A 19,143-nucleotide genomic window follows, 5' to 3' on the forward strand; every position below is an offset into this window, starting at 1 on the left:
GAAGATTTGTGGTCAAACCAATGGGAAATATAGTTACAATGACAGTGTTGCATTCCTCTCCAGTTACATATCTGTAACTTATTCCCATCATCTTCTTGGTTTAGTGTTGTATGTTATTCCATGAACTGGAAGGAACATAATGATTGATTAAAGAGTTGTCCTCAGGAACTGACATTACATTCCCCATATGATTGTTTCCCTTCCTCAGTCGTGTCAGATTGATGGTGTGCTTAGGAGCCTTGAAATATTAGGGCCAGGAAGGATGTCCCCGATTGCAAAATTTCTTTGTTTTATATTAGACTGGTAAACATTTGAAAAGAAAAGTCACAGGCATAGTACAGCCTTTTACAGTGGCATTAATAAATGAGAAATACCCTGCTATTGCTAAATATTCCGCATAGTTCCAGTTGTCTCAGTACAGGTCACCATTTGACATATATTAATAAATGTCTTACCTTGGTTTTATCAAGGAATCAGTAGCAGCCGTGAGATCAGATGTGCCCTATAGTAAACAAGGTGTTTGTGTTCCCCTCAGATTTTTCATTAAACATTCACGGGCATTTTGTTTATTTGCCATAAATCTGTTCCTGAGATGAACTGACTGACAACATGGAAAAATATTGTCAAATTTCAGTGGCAGGAATGTTCTCCCTCTCAGAGCTGAGGGTAAACTGGCACGACATTCACTAGCTGATTGACAAGATCTGCGATGGTTGATTGCACTTGTAAAGAGCAGTTATACACTGATGCTTCTCCTCTTGCAGGATTTTCCCTTTGTCAACTCTTAGGGCAAGCAGAGAGTTTAAAAGTCAGTTATTCTTGGGGCTGAGACTGGTATAGAGACTTTGAAGTATTTGCCCACGTAAGCCCCTCCAGAAGTCAATGTTTTATGGAAGTACTTTTGCTTACTTTTGAAGAGCTTTGTTTCATGTTTTAGTTGCAGATCTATGGCCTTAGGACAGGGGACCTGTTTTACTACAGGATTACTTTCTACTCCTGGCATGTACCTGATCTTTTTCAGCTGGTATGTTTATGCTCTGAATTTTTGAGCAGCTCAAAAGATGAGGCAGCTTTAGCTACCAGCTGGTGACTCAGACAGATGGCTGCTTACAGCAGGGGTGTCTAGGGTTTGCAGATCATCCTGTCCTTGCAGCAGGTATGTTAGGGTTGGTGATCCTTACTAAATAGGTGTCATAACTAAACATAATTTGTGTTGGTTTACGTTATTGTTTGGGGAACCTGCTCTGCAGAGGCTGTGATCTCCTTGCTCTATTGAGCATTTGAGTAACTGAATTTAAACTGAAACAAACATTTGAAAAATGTCAAAATCATAAAATAAATTATTTTTCTGCTATGCTCCACCTTTGGTGTGACAGCATTAATTTAAGGAGAAGGATCTCGCAATTATGCATTTGCATGGGATTTGATTGCAACTTGCTTAATTTCAATGTATATCACAAGATCTTAATGGTGAAACTATTTCCTAAAAGACCATCTTTTATATCTGAAACTCTCAGGGTAAGAGCTATCAGAAATAATGCAAAACTTTTTGCTCAGCTTTTGGAGGTTCAAGATGAAATTTCTTAAGTGCTATGTTGTATGGTTTTTGTTATGGTTATGTTATGTTATGTACATACGTATTTTTAATTTTTAATCTCAAACCACAAAGATTTCATAATTAAAAACTTAATTGTTTATGATAGTATAGTAAGGTATGAGATGCATTCTGTAAACTGCAGAGTATTCTGACACTAGTTGCTCCGGGTAGTGAACCTCCTGACATGCTGCAAGAACTCTGTACTAATATTTGCAATACTCATTTGTTCTGTGTTTTCTGCTAGGAACTAGGCCACTTGTACTCCATCCCCATGTGTATTTGTAACATAACTTCCATGTTGCCTCCAAAACTAATCTTATAATAAAGACTTTTTCTGATTTTGAGAGAGTCAGTTATAAAAGATGCTAATTAGGCTGTGCTTTTGTTATCTTGAGAGGCACAATAGGTTTAGCTTTTAGTATGTAAATGTAATTTTCTGATTTTTTGTGGGATGCTTGCTTGCCAGATTTTAAGCTTTATTTGGCTTGACAGGCTGAGAATATTCACTGTTTTAATTTTCAGCAGTAGACCTTCAATAAGGAAAAATACTGACTTATATTAAACCTTTAAACTAAGAATATTTGGATACATATATTCACATAACATATTTTTTTTCCCTAAGGTAAAGTATTTGGGGAAGACCATAACCACGTTTTGTTAATCACACCAAAATGAAGTTCACCTTGAACACTAAAGTTGTCAAAGTTGTCAGCTACCTCTCCTGCATGTGTTTTCTTGAATATATTGCAATAAAGATTTGATGCTATCAGCTATTATCTATAAAATTCCTCTTTTCACTTTTTTCTTTTCCTGGATCTAAAAGTGTTATGAAAACAGAACAAAGCCATTAAATATATAAACAGCAACTATGAATTGATTGTACAAATTAGATCAGAAATTGTTTCATATCCCAAGCTTCACTGAATCAAAAGAAGGAAAATTACTATCTGTTCAGGTAGAAATATGTCTGAGAGTAGACCATGTTAGAAGTGAGATGTCACAGAGCTGCAATGCAAATGCTTCAGTTGTCTCTTCAATCCATAAATTAAGATTAGATTAGTCTTTCACTCTGAAATATATTCCAGATGGGATTAACTAGCCTTACTGTAATTTTAGGGGCATTAAAACATAGGTGAAAAAATAGAATACAAGTTAGTAATCTAATGTTGAGGGATGCATTCAGTGCAGGAGGCTCTGTTTGCAGCCTGCAATTGAGCTGCTGGCTGAGCTCTGGGTGAGATGAGAAGCCTTGAACTGCTGATCTTTAGCGTAGCAAAGTAACCTGTAGCCCAGGCAGCTGACGCTCAGAGAAATGGCAGGAGTCAAGGATCCCCAGATTTCTGCATGCTTAGACTGTAAGGGTATAAAAGTCCAGGAGCCCAGAGACTCACAGACTGTTCTGAGTTGAAAGGTGCCAAAAAGGATCACTGTGTCCAACTCTTAAATAGATGGTCTGTACAGAGATTGAACCCACAGACTTGGCATTATCAGCACCATGCTCTAACTGAGGTAATCTCAGGTTCCTGTCTTGGGGATCTGTCCTTGGTAGCACCCAGCTTGAGTCATTATTTTGTTAGTCATTGTACCACAATCAAATTATTTTAAGGACTGGGATATCTGAGACTCTGCTATGAGAAACTTGGGGTAGAGCTGGCAAGGAAACCTGGTGGTCTGGCTGTGCAAGTGTGGGGTGTGTAGCTCTAAACGGGCCATGATCCAAGCTCAGGTGGTGAAAGAGTGAATGGTTGGACAGGGAAATTTCTTTATCCAAGCTCAGGTGGTGAAAGAGTGAATGGTTGGACAGGGAAATTTCTTTAACACGATTATCCTCCAATTAAAGGTTTTTGGACCCAGATAAAACCAGGTTTTAAGGCTTTTTAAAAGGATATTTTAAGTGCATGCATTATATTCTAGTATTCTAGAGAGTGACATTAGAGGAGTCAACATACTGTCTTGAATGTACATGTTTCCTTTCATCTGATAGTCATTAAGAAAATTTTCACTCTCCTTACTATGAACTCTGCATATCATACTGTTTAATTGTATTAGATTCAAACACTTACTGCTTTTCTACCTTGAGCAACTCCAATGAAATTGGAACAAGTCTGATTTTCCTTAATATAGATAATCTAAAAGTGAATCAGTCTGAACAGACACAGTACACTCACATGCAATTTTTTTCTGAAACACAGGGACCAAAACATATTTGGTAATTAGCAGTCAGATGCTATAGTAATTCAAGAAGGTGCTAGGGCAGCTAGATCTAATTGATAACATGCATTTATTATTGAAAGTTTACAATCTCAAAGGATTTTTAATTCTGTTATTGAAAATGTTAAGTCTACAACATGTACTCTGTGCACTATATTAAGGCACAGGGTTATGGCTCTACCTACCAGAAAATTCTAAGGATCTGGTTGTCACACTTATGTGGTGTTATTTAATACTGGATTACTATTTATATTTGTCAAGTGTGTTTCAGTGATACAATGAGAGGTGGCAAATGTCCAGTTACCATGTTTTGAATGTAATGATTTTTATGCATGCCCAGATCACTGTGACACAGAAAATTGTTAATCTTATTCTGGATTACAAGGATCCTTTTTATTAAGGATCCTTTAGTAACACTTTTTTAACCACCATAGGTTTTCCATGATCAGTGACCCCTGACTTCATCCAGTCAGGTGGCTGGGTAGACGCTACTGCTACGTTGCTACAGAGCATCTGCTTTTTTAGCTGGCTTTCATGACTCTTAGGTTTTTACTCTTTTTAACAATTTTGTTACTGTCAGTATTCATAGAACCATAGAATGGTGGAATAATAGAAGTGGACATCTATTGCAACGAAGACCATACTGCTACCAAATTTAGGTTTAGTATGTTCTTTTATTTATAGTTAAGGCTTCTTGTGTTTAAACCTTCAGGGCTATAGAATCACATTGGGGGTTCACCCCTAGCTCATTATCTATCTGCATTTTCTGTTTATATATGCATGATTTTGTCTACAAATATATTAATCAACACTTTGTTTGAAGTCTGTTTACTGGATTAATCAAATGATCACTTATGTGTTGTCTTTCACCTTTTCTACATTTCAGTCCTTGAGTAACCCCTACTCTTTATTAGTGATGACAGCCTATGTCCCTCAAACCTCTCAAAAACATTAAATAATATGGGGATAAATGGTGATGGTGCTGTAGTTTATCTGTAGGAGCTGGTGTTTTCTTCCTCACTAGGATCAAAGAAGGGCCAGAGTATTTCACTGAGACAGAACCATCAGACAAAACCATTATTTTTCCACATCAAGTGGAGTTTGCAGTGCTACAGTTTCTGTGAATGGAAAGAGCGCATGGCAAAGAGTAGAAGACTCACGCTATGGATTTTGGTTTGCAAGGATTAAGCTGAGTGTTTGGAGATGTGGCTTGAATAAAGCGCTGAAGATAGAATAATGAGAGCTCTACATTACTTATAGGAATTGCATATCTCTAGATTGAAGGCTGCTTCTCAGCTTTCCTTCAGCCCCTTTGATTTTTCTCATTATGGCCACAACTGTAGCAACAGATAATGATCAACTGCATGTACAATACTTGCCTTTCCCAAAGGCAGAAGATCCCAAAGCAGGTGTTGATTTGGTCCAGTACACATGGGAATTTGTTTTATTTCCCCATTGCAGAGACATGTTTTAAGGCTAATGATTCCTCATGGCAATAATTGCTTCTTTACTGTGTTTGTTTGTTATATACAATGATTTTTGAAACTATTTTGTGTTCATGTGGAACAGATTGCAAACTATTATATAGAGTTATGACATTATATGCACATCAATGAAAAAATTTTTTTTTTCCCTCAGGAATTCTAGAGGTTTTACATTGTGTGTTGGTAGAAAGCCCAGAAGCTCTTAACATTATTAAGGAAGGACATATTAAATCAATCATCTGTCTTTTGGACAAGCATGGAAGAAACCATAAGGTAGGTAAAGACTAAACAAGTATATTTAGATGAACAAAGCAAGCTCGTTCTTCTGTGCAGAAGTTGATTTCAAATACTTTAATTCTGTTTCGATAATGAGGAATAAAAATTATCCTAAAATGCGTATGAGCAGTTTGAAGAAACAAAGATAAATGTTACTTTATTTTTGGCAAAAACATTGATGCATAACAATTTGTGAGGGAAGTGGGAAGAATGTTATAGTGTTAGGAGAATTTCTGCTCTAAAATAAAACTACTGTGTTGGATTAATTGCATACCGTTACATGTCTTCCAGTAACAAGCTATAGAGCATTACATTGCCTGAAGTAATTAACCATGACAATGAAAAAGTATTTAAGATTAAAAAACAAACTCTTTTCTTTTCCAGGTTTTGGATGTTTTGTGTTCTCTCTGTGTTTGTCATGGAGTAGCTGTGCGGTCTAATCAACATCTAATCTGTGATAATCTCCTGCCAGGAAGAGATCTGCTCTTACAGACACGCCTTGTCAACCATGTGAGCAGGTACAAAGAAAAAGAAAAAAATCTCTATCTATGAATAAAGGAAAAAAAATCCCACCTTGTGCTTAAAAGAAATAGTCATTACAGAAAATCTCTTTTACTTCCAAACTTTTGTTATGATATTTTATTTTTATTAGGATTTTAAATTCCCTTTGCTGTAGTGATTAAATTTGAAACGTGGGTTGTCACAAGCTATAGCTGCCCTGAAGAGTTTTAAGTCTGCAAAGCTGTAGTCTTTTCTAATGATTATGATCTAGATCTAGATGTGGATTCAAAGTATTGTCAGCTGATGTCCTGTGATTGCATTTATGATCTTATAAGGATTTCCTAATCATCTTTGGTAAAATTAAGAATTTAGTGTCAAGCACCTTCATCAGTACCTAGAATATTTAGAATGTGCCTTCACTCTTCCTTTTGCTGGCAGAGTTTTAGAAGCTACCTTAAAGCAGACATTAATAACAAGATGAAGCTAATACCATCGGTAAAGTATAATTTACAAATATTATTAAGTAAATGATTTTCCAGAGTTTTAATTAATGCTGAGGCCAAATAATGTGGCCTTGGATGAAGATCAGTGGGATCTTCTGTCTTGAACTTGTTTATTTTTAAAAATCTCAATCTTTGCTTGAGAATGAAAATTTAAACATAGAAATAGTTCTTATAACTCAGAGTTCATAGGATTTACTAGATGCTGAAAACCATTGAAAACCCACATTGTATATTATAGGGAGGCTACTTAAAGCTAAAGGATTTGAAGAATTGATTGACTCTCTTGACATTGGTGGGACCTGGAATACTGTGTTCAATTTTGATAATCAGTGTTACAGAATGCAGTTTGCTATGTAAAATTAAACCTGCAATGTGTACTTACACTTGTGTTGGTACCTCATGAATAGCTGTGATTTTTTTTTTCAGGATTTAACATCTACTAATTGTTCAAACACATAAACCACTTACTATTGGCATCTGAGTAAGGATACTGTTTCAGTTACTGAAGCACACTTTTTAACTTAAAATGTGTAGACCATTTTTCACCAGAATAAATAACTAAATATATTGCCTCGTGAGAGCTAATGTCTCAGATGTTGCCTAGAGGGTGTCTTAACTTGTCCAGAGCACAGATTGCTATCCATTGTTACTCTTATGGGGGCATAAAGGGCACAGTAAGGTGGAACCTGGGTAGAATCAAGAAGGACTATACAGATTTGGGAGTGCAAGTGAAAAGTATTGGAGCTGCAGCTACCTCTTTTTTCAATTTTTTCCAGTTAGAGGAACAGGTGCTGCCAGGAGTCACATGGAAAAGCCTAAGGGTAATGGGTACAAGTATCTCCTGGGGAAATTCTGATTGGAGAAAAGAGTAACATTTTTCAGAATGAGAAGAATCATTATGGAATAATCTTGCTGGGGAAATGGTGGATTACCCAACACTGGACACATATAAGATTCAGCAGGACAGTATGCTGGGCCATCTTGTCCTGACTTGTGCTTTTATCAAGAGAGGTTGCACCAGATGATCCTTGCGGTCTTTTCCAGCCTGGTAATCTGTGTATTTCCATGAAGTAAAATTACTTCTGTTGTTTTACTCACACAAAACCAGCTTGAAATTTGAGTAAATGAAAAGTACACAGCAGTTCATCTTGTCCTTGAGATAAAATTTTAGTAACTACTTTTATTCCTTTTGTTTAAGCATGCGACCCAACATCTTCTTGGGGATTAGTGAAGGTTCGGCTCAATACCGAAAATGGTACTATGAACTTATGGTGGACCACCTAGAGCCCTTTGTGACTGCAGAATCAACTCACCTACGAGTGGGCTGGGCATCAACAGAAGGCTACTCACCCTACCCAGGGGGAGGAGCGGAATGGGGAGGAAATGGTGTTGGTGATGACTTATATTCCTATGGCTTTGATGGTCTACATCTGTGGTCAGGTATTCTCTTGGGTATTTTGTGGTTGTTGATTATTTTTGTTTAAACATTATAATTGTGTTTGCAATCCCAGTGAATTTGCTTTCAGCAGCAGCAAAGTGAATAATTTATTTCAGCTGACACTTGGAACATACAGAAACAGTAACCTATATCAGAATATGACTTAAACTGACAATGTCCATTGAAAAAAATTGGCTTTTATGAAGTAATGCAGGTAGACTAATAATTTACATTTCAGCCTGGGATTCTGGGGGATGGGTGGATAGGGGTGTGTTCATGGTAACTATGAAAATTTTATTTAAAACTTCAAAGCTGCAAAAATTGAAGTACTACAGTCATCTGGATTTTTAATTCTTCTGTGGTAGTGTAGAACAGTTTGAGAGATTTAAGTATCAGGATTCTTCGTTTTTGATTTTTGGTTTATTTTCCAAGCCAGATTTTTATTGTGAGAAGTTCAGAGATACTTTAGAGGTGAAGAAGATTTTTACATGTTTTTTGCCATATATTTAAAAAAAGATATTTTTTATGTAGTGTATTTACTCTTGATTCCACAAATACTTTATTCTTTCTTCAGACTGGGTTAGCTCAGCAAAATCAGAATAATGATGCCTTGTTCTCTTTTTTCTTAATCTTTTTCATAAGTTTTGACTTTTTTTCATTTAGAATAGGTAGTCCTACAGTTGGACAGTCCTGAACTTCTTGAAAGGAGATTTTAGATTTTACTGTGATTTCACCTTGCTGAGAAGATTTTTTTTCTTTTGATTTTTGAGAGATTATTGGGTAGTGGTGAACTAGAGAACAGCCTGGAAACTGGGAAAGGCTCCTTGGATTGGCAGTTCTTTCCACTATAAAGTTATGAGCAGGTTTTCTAAGGCACCTTAGCAGACAAGAGAGAAAATACAGTGAGTCAGCTGCATCATCAAAAGTTTTTGCAGTTTTGAGGCATTGTAGCTTGATACTTGGAAAATAATATCGTTTTACATTTCAGAAGAACTTTCCAATAAAAATAGCAATGGATTTTATTAATAAATAATAGCATATCAGCTGGAGTGGCATCTTAGGAGAGAAGCTGCTACTTAGCCTCTTGTGTGTAGTGACAATTACTTTGGAACAATGATGCATAATTAATGGTATCATTACAAATGTCGTGACTGAGTTTGACAGAAAAAGTATTATTACAGAAGAACCTGAAAATAATGAGCTAACCAAGATAGCTTTTGTACTTAAGGTCACTTTTAGGGAGGAACTAAAGGATTACTGAAAATCAAAATTACTTTTCTACCCACTGCAAACTTTTCAGTCAGAAATGTAACAACAGAAAAAATGAACAGTTGTTTGTGGTTCTCAAGTCCTGTGGAAAAAAAAAAAGGTCAGACCACAAATGTGCCTGCATATTTTTTTATCTGCTATGGATGTGGCTGGTAGATTTGAAAAGATTTGTGTCTTTCTTTGCTGATAATATTGTGTAACACTTACATACTTCTCAAATATGGAAGAACTTTAAGTTGTTGCATATTGAAAATCATGACCTTTTTTTGCTTCCACAATCTCAGGCTACATCTTGATAAGCCTCTGCAATGGCATTTAAGAATAACCTTCTTACCATGAAACATTTACTGTATTAATGGATAGCAACAATAATTTCTCTGGAAAGTTTCTGTTCTGGACCAAGGTGGTATGAGAATCACATATAATCTGCATTTGGTTCTTCCGTCCTGAAATTACCTATTATGGAGAAGTGGAACTCATAGGTCCTTAAAAACTAGGGCCAGAAAAGGCATTTAGATAATTTGATCTTCTGTATATTCATCAATGACCAATACATATTTCTGTTAGCAGTCAGCCTTGCATTGAGCTCCATAACCTATATTTGCCAAAATTTTAGTGTCTAAAAGACATCTGGGCTCAAGTAGTATTCTTTAAGTGGATGAAATATCCACTCTTCATTGGTAGCTTTTATAGTGTTTTGTTATCCCTGCTATTAAATTATTGTGCCTTTCTGTGATTTATTTTATACAAACTCTCAGCTGTGATATTTTCATCTGGCAGTATCACAAAGTAATTTTAAATATATAGAGTTTTGAAAGTGTTGGTATTTTATTTTTCCTCAGGGGCTGGGGAGATATGTGCATGAAAATTCACCTGTAGAAAAATTTCTGAGATTTCATTATTTTTGCTTCTGATAAAACCATATGCCTTCAGCTTCTTCCTGGAAATGTAGTGCTAGTAAAGTCTTTTGTGTTTACAAAAGTTAGACACCCTAGTTAAAAAGTTAGTGCTCTGTTCTTAGTATGCATCATGGAGTATCTCTTGCAGACAGTGCGTATTATTTTTGGAAAGTATATGTAGATTTGTTTTCAAACAGCTTCCATGTTTTTTCAAAAATTTTGTACTGTAGATGGCAGTAAATTTCAGACACAATAATTTTTTATTCTGAATTCTATAGCTTGTTTCTCTTAGGAAGCAAGTGTGCTTGTGTAAACTTGATCTAAGATAGAATAATTCTCTAGAATTCATAAAAACTGATTAAAATATATATATCACTAAAGATATGTGCCTTCAAAAGGCATCTCTCTTTGCATATTGCTGAAAAATGCTGGTTTGTAGTTTAATAATGAAACTGAATAGTATAATCTCATACAAGTTTGGAAGAATACCATGATGTGGCCATTAAAAGGGAGTACCTAATTATCCATTAAAATTCAAAGTGAGATATTTTTCTTTGTCTAAATAATGAAGCATTCTTTAGAAAAGTATATTGGGTTTCATATTAGGTACTAATGGCTGTAATATAAGGAATAAAATGTAGTTTGATGGGTTTTGTTTATACAGTTATCATTAATTATTCTCACATTGAATGTAATTCAGTTTTATTATTTATGATTGAAATAGCTGTATTGATATGACTGTATGCTGCTATTCACTATATTGCAAGCTTAAAATCAGGCCTTGGATGTCATAGGTTAGACATTCGTATGTTAATGTGTTTGCACTCTAAAGTGACGTTTTTCTCTTTTTTAGGCTGCTGTGAAAACAAGTGTGGTTTTTGAAAGTTTCACTAAATGAGCCTCTGTTACTTCCATAGGTTGTGTAGCACGAACAGTAAATTCTCCCAACCAACATCTATTAAGAACTGATGATGTCATTAGCTGCTGTTTGGACCTGAGTGCCCCCAGCATCTCTTTCCGAATAAATGGTCAGCCAGTTCAAGGAATGTTTGAAAACTTCAACATAGATGGCCTCTTCTTCCCAGTTGTCAGCTTCTCTGCAGGAATAAAGTTAGCATCTCATGGATCATGGAGTTGTTTTGGGTTTTTTGTTGGGTATTTTTTTTCCCAAGTCTTCTGTTCTTTTGTTTGTTTGTTTTTTTTGGTTATTTTTTTCCTGTATAGATGAGTATGCTGAATATTTCCCTGACTGTCTGCTCTCATTTCTCTTTATGACATCTGGTTTGTTTTTGGTTTTTTTTTGGCAAATTTCCAGTTCTTGGTTAGTGAGAGCTCCAAAGAAGTCCTGAAGACACAGTGCATCTGTTGCTTTTCAGCACACCAGTGTATTCTAGTGTTTTGCAGACATATATTACAAACAGCTTCTTAATAATTTCTTTGCTGATACATTGCTACATATTCACTCCAGGGCAGCATTTTGCATCAGCCTTTGATATTAAAAATATATCTTCCCTAATTCACCTTTTATGAGGTAGTAACTATTATTAAAAGAGGCATTATCTGTGCTTACCTTAAGAAGTAGTGGGTATACACTTCCTTTTCTGCAGCATGAGTTACAATGAATTCAGTCTGCATTCTGGTGCTGAATTGGTTTTTTATAAAATTTAAAGTCACACTTGAGGCACCAAATTATTTGCTTCCATGTATTGAGCAATTTGAGACTATAATATTAAAAAAGGTTGTGTGGTGCTCCAGTGGGGAGACCAATGTTTTCAGGACTGGCAAAGATGAAGGCTTAGAGCTTATTTTTGTTGGAGGCAGAGCAATGTTCTCTGAGGGATCATTCAAAGAATACCAAATAACCTAAAAGCTGTCACACAGAGTACACACCCATCCTTTACTCCAGATGCAGAATACACTCCTTTAAACTTTGCTTTTGATGATACAGGATAGAAAATGTAGTAAAATCATAGATCTGCATACTACAAAATGCAAAACTATAAACTTGCATACTTTATTTCTATTATCAGAGATATTATTGACAGATATAATTTATGTACTGCACACAGTACAGAATGTGTACCGGTACAGCATTAACAAAAATCTTGTAAGACACTCAGTAAACAGAAAAGTTACCAAGTTCTTCTGGTTTAAGGCTAGTCTTTTGGGTGTTTTTTGATTCCTTCTGGATGGCAATGTTCTAGGAAGATTTTTCAGTATTATTCCATGGCTATGTCATGTTGATATTATGTCATTGCTACACCATTATTACCTCATTGATTGAATTTTTCAGTAATAAAAAGCCATTACATATTTACTGTTTTGTTATGAATAAAAGAGTGTTTTCCACTGAGTTTCTATTAATATGACAAGTAAAAATTATAGGGAAGGAAATTCAGGATTTTTTTGTATTTTGTCCTAAAGATTTAGTGTTTTATGAGAAAAAAAGAAAGAACCACAGGGTTTTAGGTTCATTTCTCAAATGAAATTGAATGGAGACTTCTTCAATGGAGAGAGTTCTGAAGTGCTTGATTGATTACTCTGGTTTTAATATCTGCCTTCGGAGACTCAAAAGGCTGCTTCTTACTTTATAGGTGTGCTGAGTAAACTGATTATTCTCTCTCTCAAAGATTATTGGTCTTGTGATTTAAAATGCCTTCAGTGAAGTAAAATTAACTAGAAAAAAGAATGGTTTACTTTTTCTGTGTTTTTTCAACCTCCTACATCACAAACCAGCAGCAGTTAGAGAATGGTGAACTGTAAACAATGAAAAGAAGCTGCAACAGTCACATTTTTCCCTCCTTCTTTTTTTTCCCTTTTAAAAATAACATTTAGTATTCTTTAGGCTTATAGACTGATTAGACTTTCCACCAGAGGTGTCTTGGCTATCTAAAGTAATTCTGATGTTTACAGGGTTCGTTTCTTGCTTGGAGGTCGCCATGGAGAGTTCAAGTTCCTTCCTCCACCTGGATATGCTCCATGCTTTGAAGCTGTCCTACCAAAAGAGAAGCTGAAAGTGGAGAACAGCCGAGAGTACAAACAAGATCGTAGCTACACAAGAGACCTGCTGGGTCCCACTGTGTCTCTGTCACAAGCAGCTTTCACTCCAGTTCCTGTAGATACTAGCCAGGTATGGTGAGACTACACTTTCCTTTTTAAACACACACATATTACATGCCCATTTTACTTCATCTGGTTGAATTTGCACCTTGTCCCAAACTTGTTTTTTTCTTGGGATTTATTGAGATCTGGTTTGTATGATGTTTGCCTGTTATGAAAATTTGGGTGGCATGTCAAGCAACTTATTTGTAATAGCCTCTTCCTCTCTTATCTCTTCTCTCTTTAGATTGTTTTGCCTCCCCACCTGGAAAGAATTAGAGAAAAATTAGCAGAGAACATCCATGAACTTTGGGTTATGAATAAGATTGAACTTGGCTGGCAGTATGGACCAGTATGTACCTTCCAACCTAATTTTCTGTTAATTGCATTGTATGATTCAGTACATTGGTTTCAATGTACTAATGAGACTGTATTTTTCATCATTCCCCCCAAAATTAGTAAGGTTTTATACACCTTCCTACTAAATGCATGTGGAACCCAACAGCACTTGGGCATTTCTGAACAAAAATTCTGGTATTAAAGCTTTTTGGTTCTGAAATTTTCAGTCTAACTGTCAGCCCAGAAAGCACATAGTGAGTTTTTCACCTATTTGTTCTTGGAGCAAGATGTTCAACTGACTGGTGGAGTTAGCCAATAAAAACAGTTACTCTTGCTTCTCTTTGCATGTGCTGACTGACAGTACTTTTCTTAACTTGCTAAATAAGTATTGCCTATAGGAAATTCCATTAAATCTGGTTTTTGCTTTCCTTTTCTCCACTTCTTCAGTCTCATGCCTGTATTGGGTGCTCTGTGTAACTATTTTCTTATCTCTTTCCTACTTTTCATGGAGCATGAAAAAGATTTTCTTTTAAAATGTAATCGGTAAAAAATTATCATGTTACTATACTCATTTTTGGTTTCCCAAATGCTACTTTATGAAGAAATATTGCTGTGAAGAGTATATAGAAACATGCTGCATGTACTAGATATAAGTGTAAAAACATGTATGTATTTTATTTTTGTTACTAAAAAGATTTTGGGCTTCTGAGGAGTTCAGGTTACAAATTTAAAGTAACTGGGCATAGGTATATTTTTGGTTTAAAAACATGTATGTATTTTATTTTTGTTACTAAAAAGATTTTGGGCTTCTGAGGAGTTCAGGTTACAAATTTAAAGTAACTGGGCATAGGTATATTTTTGGTTTAGCATACAGCAGTACTTAAAAATATATGATTAACAGAGAAGATCTCTAGGTTTTGTTGTAGTTACTTTCCCCACTAAATAAAATGCAAAACCTCAGTTAAATTAACATGTCAAAACATTTTAATTGTGGTGTAATCATACTAGCTGTGCAGTAACCTGCAGGAACTCTTAGTGTACCGTTACATATTGAGAGTCTTATTGTACAGTTGAACACTATTTAAATCATATATAATTACCAAGTGATAAAATTAGTTATGTTCAAAATGAAAATAGGTGTTAAATTTTTGAAATTACCTTGCTTTAATGTATTGCGGTAGGATGCACTCTCTTTGGCATCCTGATAGAGTATATGCTGATCATTTTTTGGTAGATGATTTCTTAATCATACTGGTTCCTTGCAAATAATTTTATCAGTTTCACAGAATACCCAGAGTTGGAAGGCACCCCAAGGATCATCAAGTCCAACTCCTGACCCTTCACAGCACCATTCCCAAGAGTCATACCAGTGACCAGGAGTGTTGTCCAAACACTTCTTTAGGTCTCTCAGGCTTGGCACTGTGACCACTTCCCTGAGGAGCCTGTCCAACCACCCTCTGGGTGAAGAACCATTTTCTGATATCCCACCTAAACCTCCCCTGACACAACTTCAGGCTATTCCTTTGTGTCCTGTCACTGTCATCACAGAGAAGAGATCAGTGCTTGTCCCCTGCTTCCCCTCATGGGAAAGCTGTAGCTGCAGTGAGGTCTCCCCTCAGTCTTTTCCAGGCTGAACAGGCCAAGTGACCTCAGCTGCTCCTCAAATGCCTTTCCCTCAAGGCCCTTCACCATCTTCACTGCCCTCCTTTGGACACTACCTAACAGTGTCATGACTTTCTCTGGGTTGTGGCACCCAAAACTGCCCCAGGCACTGGAGGTGAGGCTTCCCCAGTGCAGATCAGAGCAGGACAATCCCCTCCCTTGCCTGGCTGGTGATGCTGTGCTCTATGCCCCCCAGGCCAGGGTTGGCCCTCCAGGCTGCCAGGGCACTGCTGGCTCATGTTCAACTTGCCACTGACCAGGTCCCCCAGGTCCCTTTCCATGGTGTTGCTTCCCAGCATCTCATTCCCTGGTCTGTCCATGCATCCAGGGTTGCTCCATCCCAGGTGCAGAATCCGGCACTTTCCCTTGTTGAATTTCATGAGGTTGGTGATTTCCCAGGCCTGTAATTTGTCTAGGTCCCTCTGCAGGGCCTCCCTGTTCTCCATGGAGTCAACAGCTCCTCCCAGTTTTGTATTGGCTGCATTTAAGCCACTGTTGCCAATTCTACTTATCTGATTTCATGGCACAGAAATTAGCTTGCTTAGACACACACAAGTCCTCTAATATTAGATTTTGTCTTTTTAGTTCAGAGAAAGATGCATTGTATGTAGTAGCTAATGGTGTTTTTTCGCCTTCTAAAAGTTTAAAGTCTAATAGACTTTTAAAATTATCCTCCAGATAATTAAAAATTTCTGCTGTATCATTGTATATTCATCCTACATATCTGCATCATCAGATCAGTACCAAAGTGATACCCACTATTGCATGTCCTATTACTGCAGTCTATGCATGTAAAAAAGTAAAATAGCAAGCCAATGTACAAAAAATTATGGACTTTATTAATTGGCTTAATTTTAACTCTGAATATGTGTGCTATTGAAATTATCAGATGCATCTCCATATCTTTATTTCTGTTCAATGTAACTGCACATTTAAAAACAGCCACAAAAATTAAGAATTGATGCATGAGTTCTGCCACTAATGTAATTTGCAAGGCAGTAGATTTTTATTTTGTTCTCAGAAAAAAATGGGAAACTACAAGGTAACCCACAAAATATGCTAGCTGTATGATAGAATTATTATACATTTTAATTGTAGAACAGAAATAATGTCACTAGGGGAAATAAATAATTTTGGATTTCTGAGAAGAATACCTGACATGCGAGACTTTAATTATCTGTACATAGATCTAAACTCAGAGACTACTTAATTTTTTAATAGACATATTACCAAAAATCTTAGGAATCTGTAAATAAAAATTTTCACTGGTAGTAAAAGACATTCCTCAATTTATCGTCTGTTAAATTTTTTAATTAGTTTGACAGCTGAATTGCCTGTGTTGTCTGTCCAAAGAACATTAATCCCATCTAATCAAGATAAATAACCCCTGGAGACTGTAAAGATTTTTCAGTCCAAAACATAAATTACTGCTGTTCAATTTGAGAATTATGTGCTTGGATCAAAATGCAAAAACTCAGCAATGTTATAGAGAAATATGGTTTTTTTCATGACATTAAATAAGCTAGATTAAGTAGTAGTGTAAATATCAATTTTGAAAAATTATAACATTTAGGCTTTTTAACTTCAACTTTAGGCATTCAGTTTTCCAGCAGAATTATCTGATTGATCAAAAATCAATAATGTTATTTACAATAATTTCCACTTTGCACCATTAAAGGTTAATATAAATGGTGAACTTATGGTCCATCTAAGATTGACATGAAAATGTTAACAGTCAATAATATTGTCAATAAGATGTTAACAAATGCATTGGGGACTTTTAGGTAATATTTTCAAACTAATGTATTTTATCAAGCCTTTGTAGATGTTGTTGGCTGAACTTTAGCACAAGATGCTAAGTCGAGAGCTGTAGAATGCTTGGTTGTCACAGCCTCCAAGGTTGCCTTTCTACGTTATAGCCAGTGTTAGATTAAAACTTTGCAAAATAGAGGAAGTTAAACATGTTTTTGATCAAATTTGCAAGTTTATAAAGTGTAGGATTTTGTAAATTATTGTCTGTATGGCTCTCCTATCACTACACTAAAAATAAATTCATGTTCCACTCATATGTGGCTTCCTAACAGTTACATTCTGCTTTTATGTACTAAAAATAACTTAGAAACGAATATTTTTCAAATTAAGAGATGGGGAAAATTTCTTTTACATTGTTTTTTTCATTAGGTAAGGATTTCAGTACTATCTATGTCAACGTATTTGTACAAACTGGATGCAGAATTTTTGAAACATGGGCTGAAGATTAAATGGTACTTAATGGCTGTATGTTGAAACAATATAGATTGAACTGTTCTTGAACTTTGCATATTTCCTGTGAACATCTGAATGTTCAAATTCAAATTCAAACATCTGAATGTGTACAAATTTGTATTTAAGCCACTTGAGATATGCAAATCTGAAGTTTATTTGCAAATACAAATTCTGCCTTGCTTGAACACAGTGATCATTCTCTGAGAATACAGAAATCTTTCTGTTCTGAGGTGTTCATCCAGTTTGAGTAATTTTAACAGGATCAGCTTTAAGTAATTTGTGTATTGGACTGGTTTAAAATCTTGTTTTGTTTTTGAGGCATGGTAAGCTTATTTCTTTACTTTTTTCTCAGGTTAGAGATGACAACAAAAGACAACACCCATGCTTAGTGGAGTTCTCAAAATTGCCGGAGCAGGAAAGAAATTATAACTTGCAAATGTCACTTGAAACACTGAAGTAAGTTGCTAGAACTTTTGAAATTTATAGTTAGAGTTTTGTAAGGAGATGCAGTTTCCAGAATTGATGTGCAAATTAAAATTCGATGTGTAGGAGAGGGTAATAATATGCAAATGAGGGAGTGAGCCACATTAATGAATTATGTATTTGGCATTGAAAATTACTTTGATAGTATTTTAGAATTATTGTGGTAATGCTGATTATGAAATGAAAATTCAGACAATTTTCATCTAGGAGGAATGAAATAGATCCAAGGTTTGAAAAAAAAATCTTTGCTTCTTATTTGATTTTATTCAATTTAATTTCTTTCCATTTTCTTTATTGATAAAACACACTTTGGCACTCGATATTTAAATTAAGAACTTTGCTTCAGAACCCCTTGCTGCTATTTCAGTGTCAATGTGTATGTTGCCACAGAACAAACAGTAGCAAGCATTTCTTCCTTTTGTGGATGAGTGGTTAGATGTGTGAATATCATGGAAACTCTCCAGTTGGAATGCTATAAAATTTCAGTGGGACATTAAAGGGTTTGTTGAAATAATCTACTTTTCTGGTTTACAAAGATACAATTCCTCTCTTCAGCTTTGTCAGTCAAGGAGGTTTGAGTTCATACTTTGCTGTCAATTAATTGAAAAATCTATTAGTATAGGTAATTTCTCCCATATGTGACATTCCATGGAGCCAACGTGTAGAAATATATCTCAAATTGATAAATGCTTGATAGTAGATGTGGTTCTCAAATCAACCATATTTAAATCTATTCTTTCTCCTTTTTTTTTTCCCCACTTTTAGAATATAGTTGCTTTTTACTATTTAGAGAGATTACAAAGGATGAATGTCTTCATGTGATATCATTTTTCAGTGAAAATTTGTCCTATATTATTAAAATCCTTGCCATGTAAACTGATAGTGCAATATAGTGTTTATACTCCTAATTAAAGGACTTCATGTCCTCATAGTAGAATGTGGGAACTCAAAATGTCTCTCAGACATTTTTGGAGGTTCCAGGCCATGGTCAGACGCAGTCTGGACCCCAGCAGGCAGCTGGATTTAGCTGTGATTTCGAGTTTGAACCATGGAATGAATTACCAACTTTGAAGGTGGAACAAGCAGTCACAAAGTGCTAGATAGTATAGTAAATGTA

General features: G+C 35.6%; 1 protein-coding gene across 6 annotated transcripts in view; it reads left to right on the forward strand.

The window, feature by feature from the left end:
• The window catches only part of RYR2 (ryanodine receptor 2), a 381,271-nt gene that overhangs the window by 193,491 nt on the left and 168,637 nt on the right, over positions 1-19,143 (forward strand). For all 6 annotated transcript variants that reach the window (XM_021527067.3, XM_021527070.3, XM_021527068.3 and 3 more), the window contains 7 exons: positions 5,447-5,565; positions 5,953-6,086; positions 7,771-8,012; positions 11,096-11,288; positions 13,092-13,308; positions 13,525-13,629; positions 17,896-17,999. In XM_021527067.3, coding sequence (XP_021382742.2) covers positions 5,447-5,565; positions 5,953-6,086; positions 7,771-8,012; positions 11,096-11,288; positions 13,092-13,308; positions 13,525-13,629; positions 17,896-17,999 — 1,114 coding nt within the window. The remainder of the gene's footprint in view (positions 1-5,446; positions 5,566-5,952; positions 6,087-7,770; positions 8,013-11,095; positions 11,289-13,091; positions 13,309-13,524; positions 13,630-17,895; positions 18,000-19,143) is intronic.

This window comes from Lonchura striata, chromosome 3 (assembly GCF_046129695.1).
Source record: "Lonchura striata isolate bLonStr1 chromosome 3, bLonStr1.mat, whole genome shotgun sequence".
NCBI classification, from domain to species: Eukaryota; Metazoa; Chordata; class Aves; order Passeriformes; family Estrildidae; genus Lonchura; species Lonchura striata.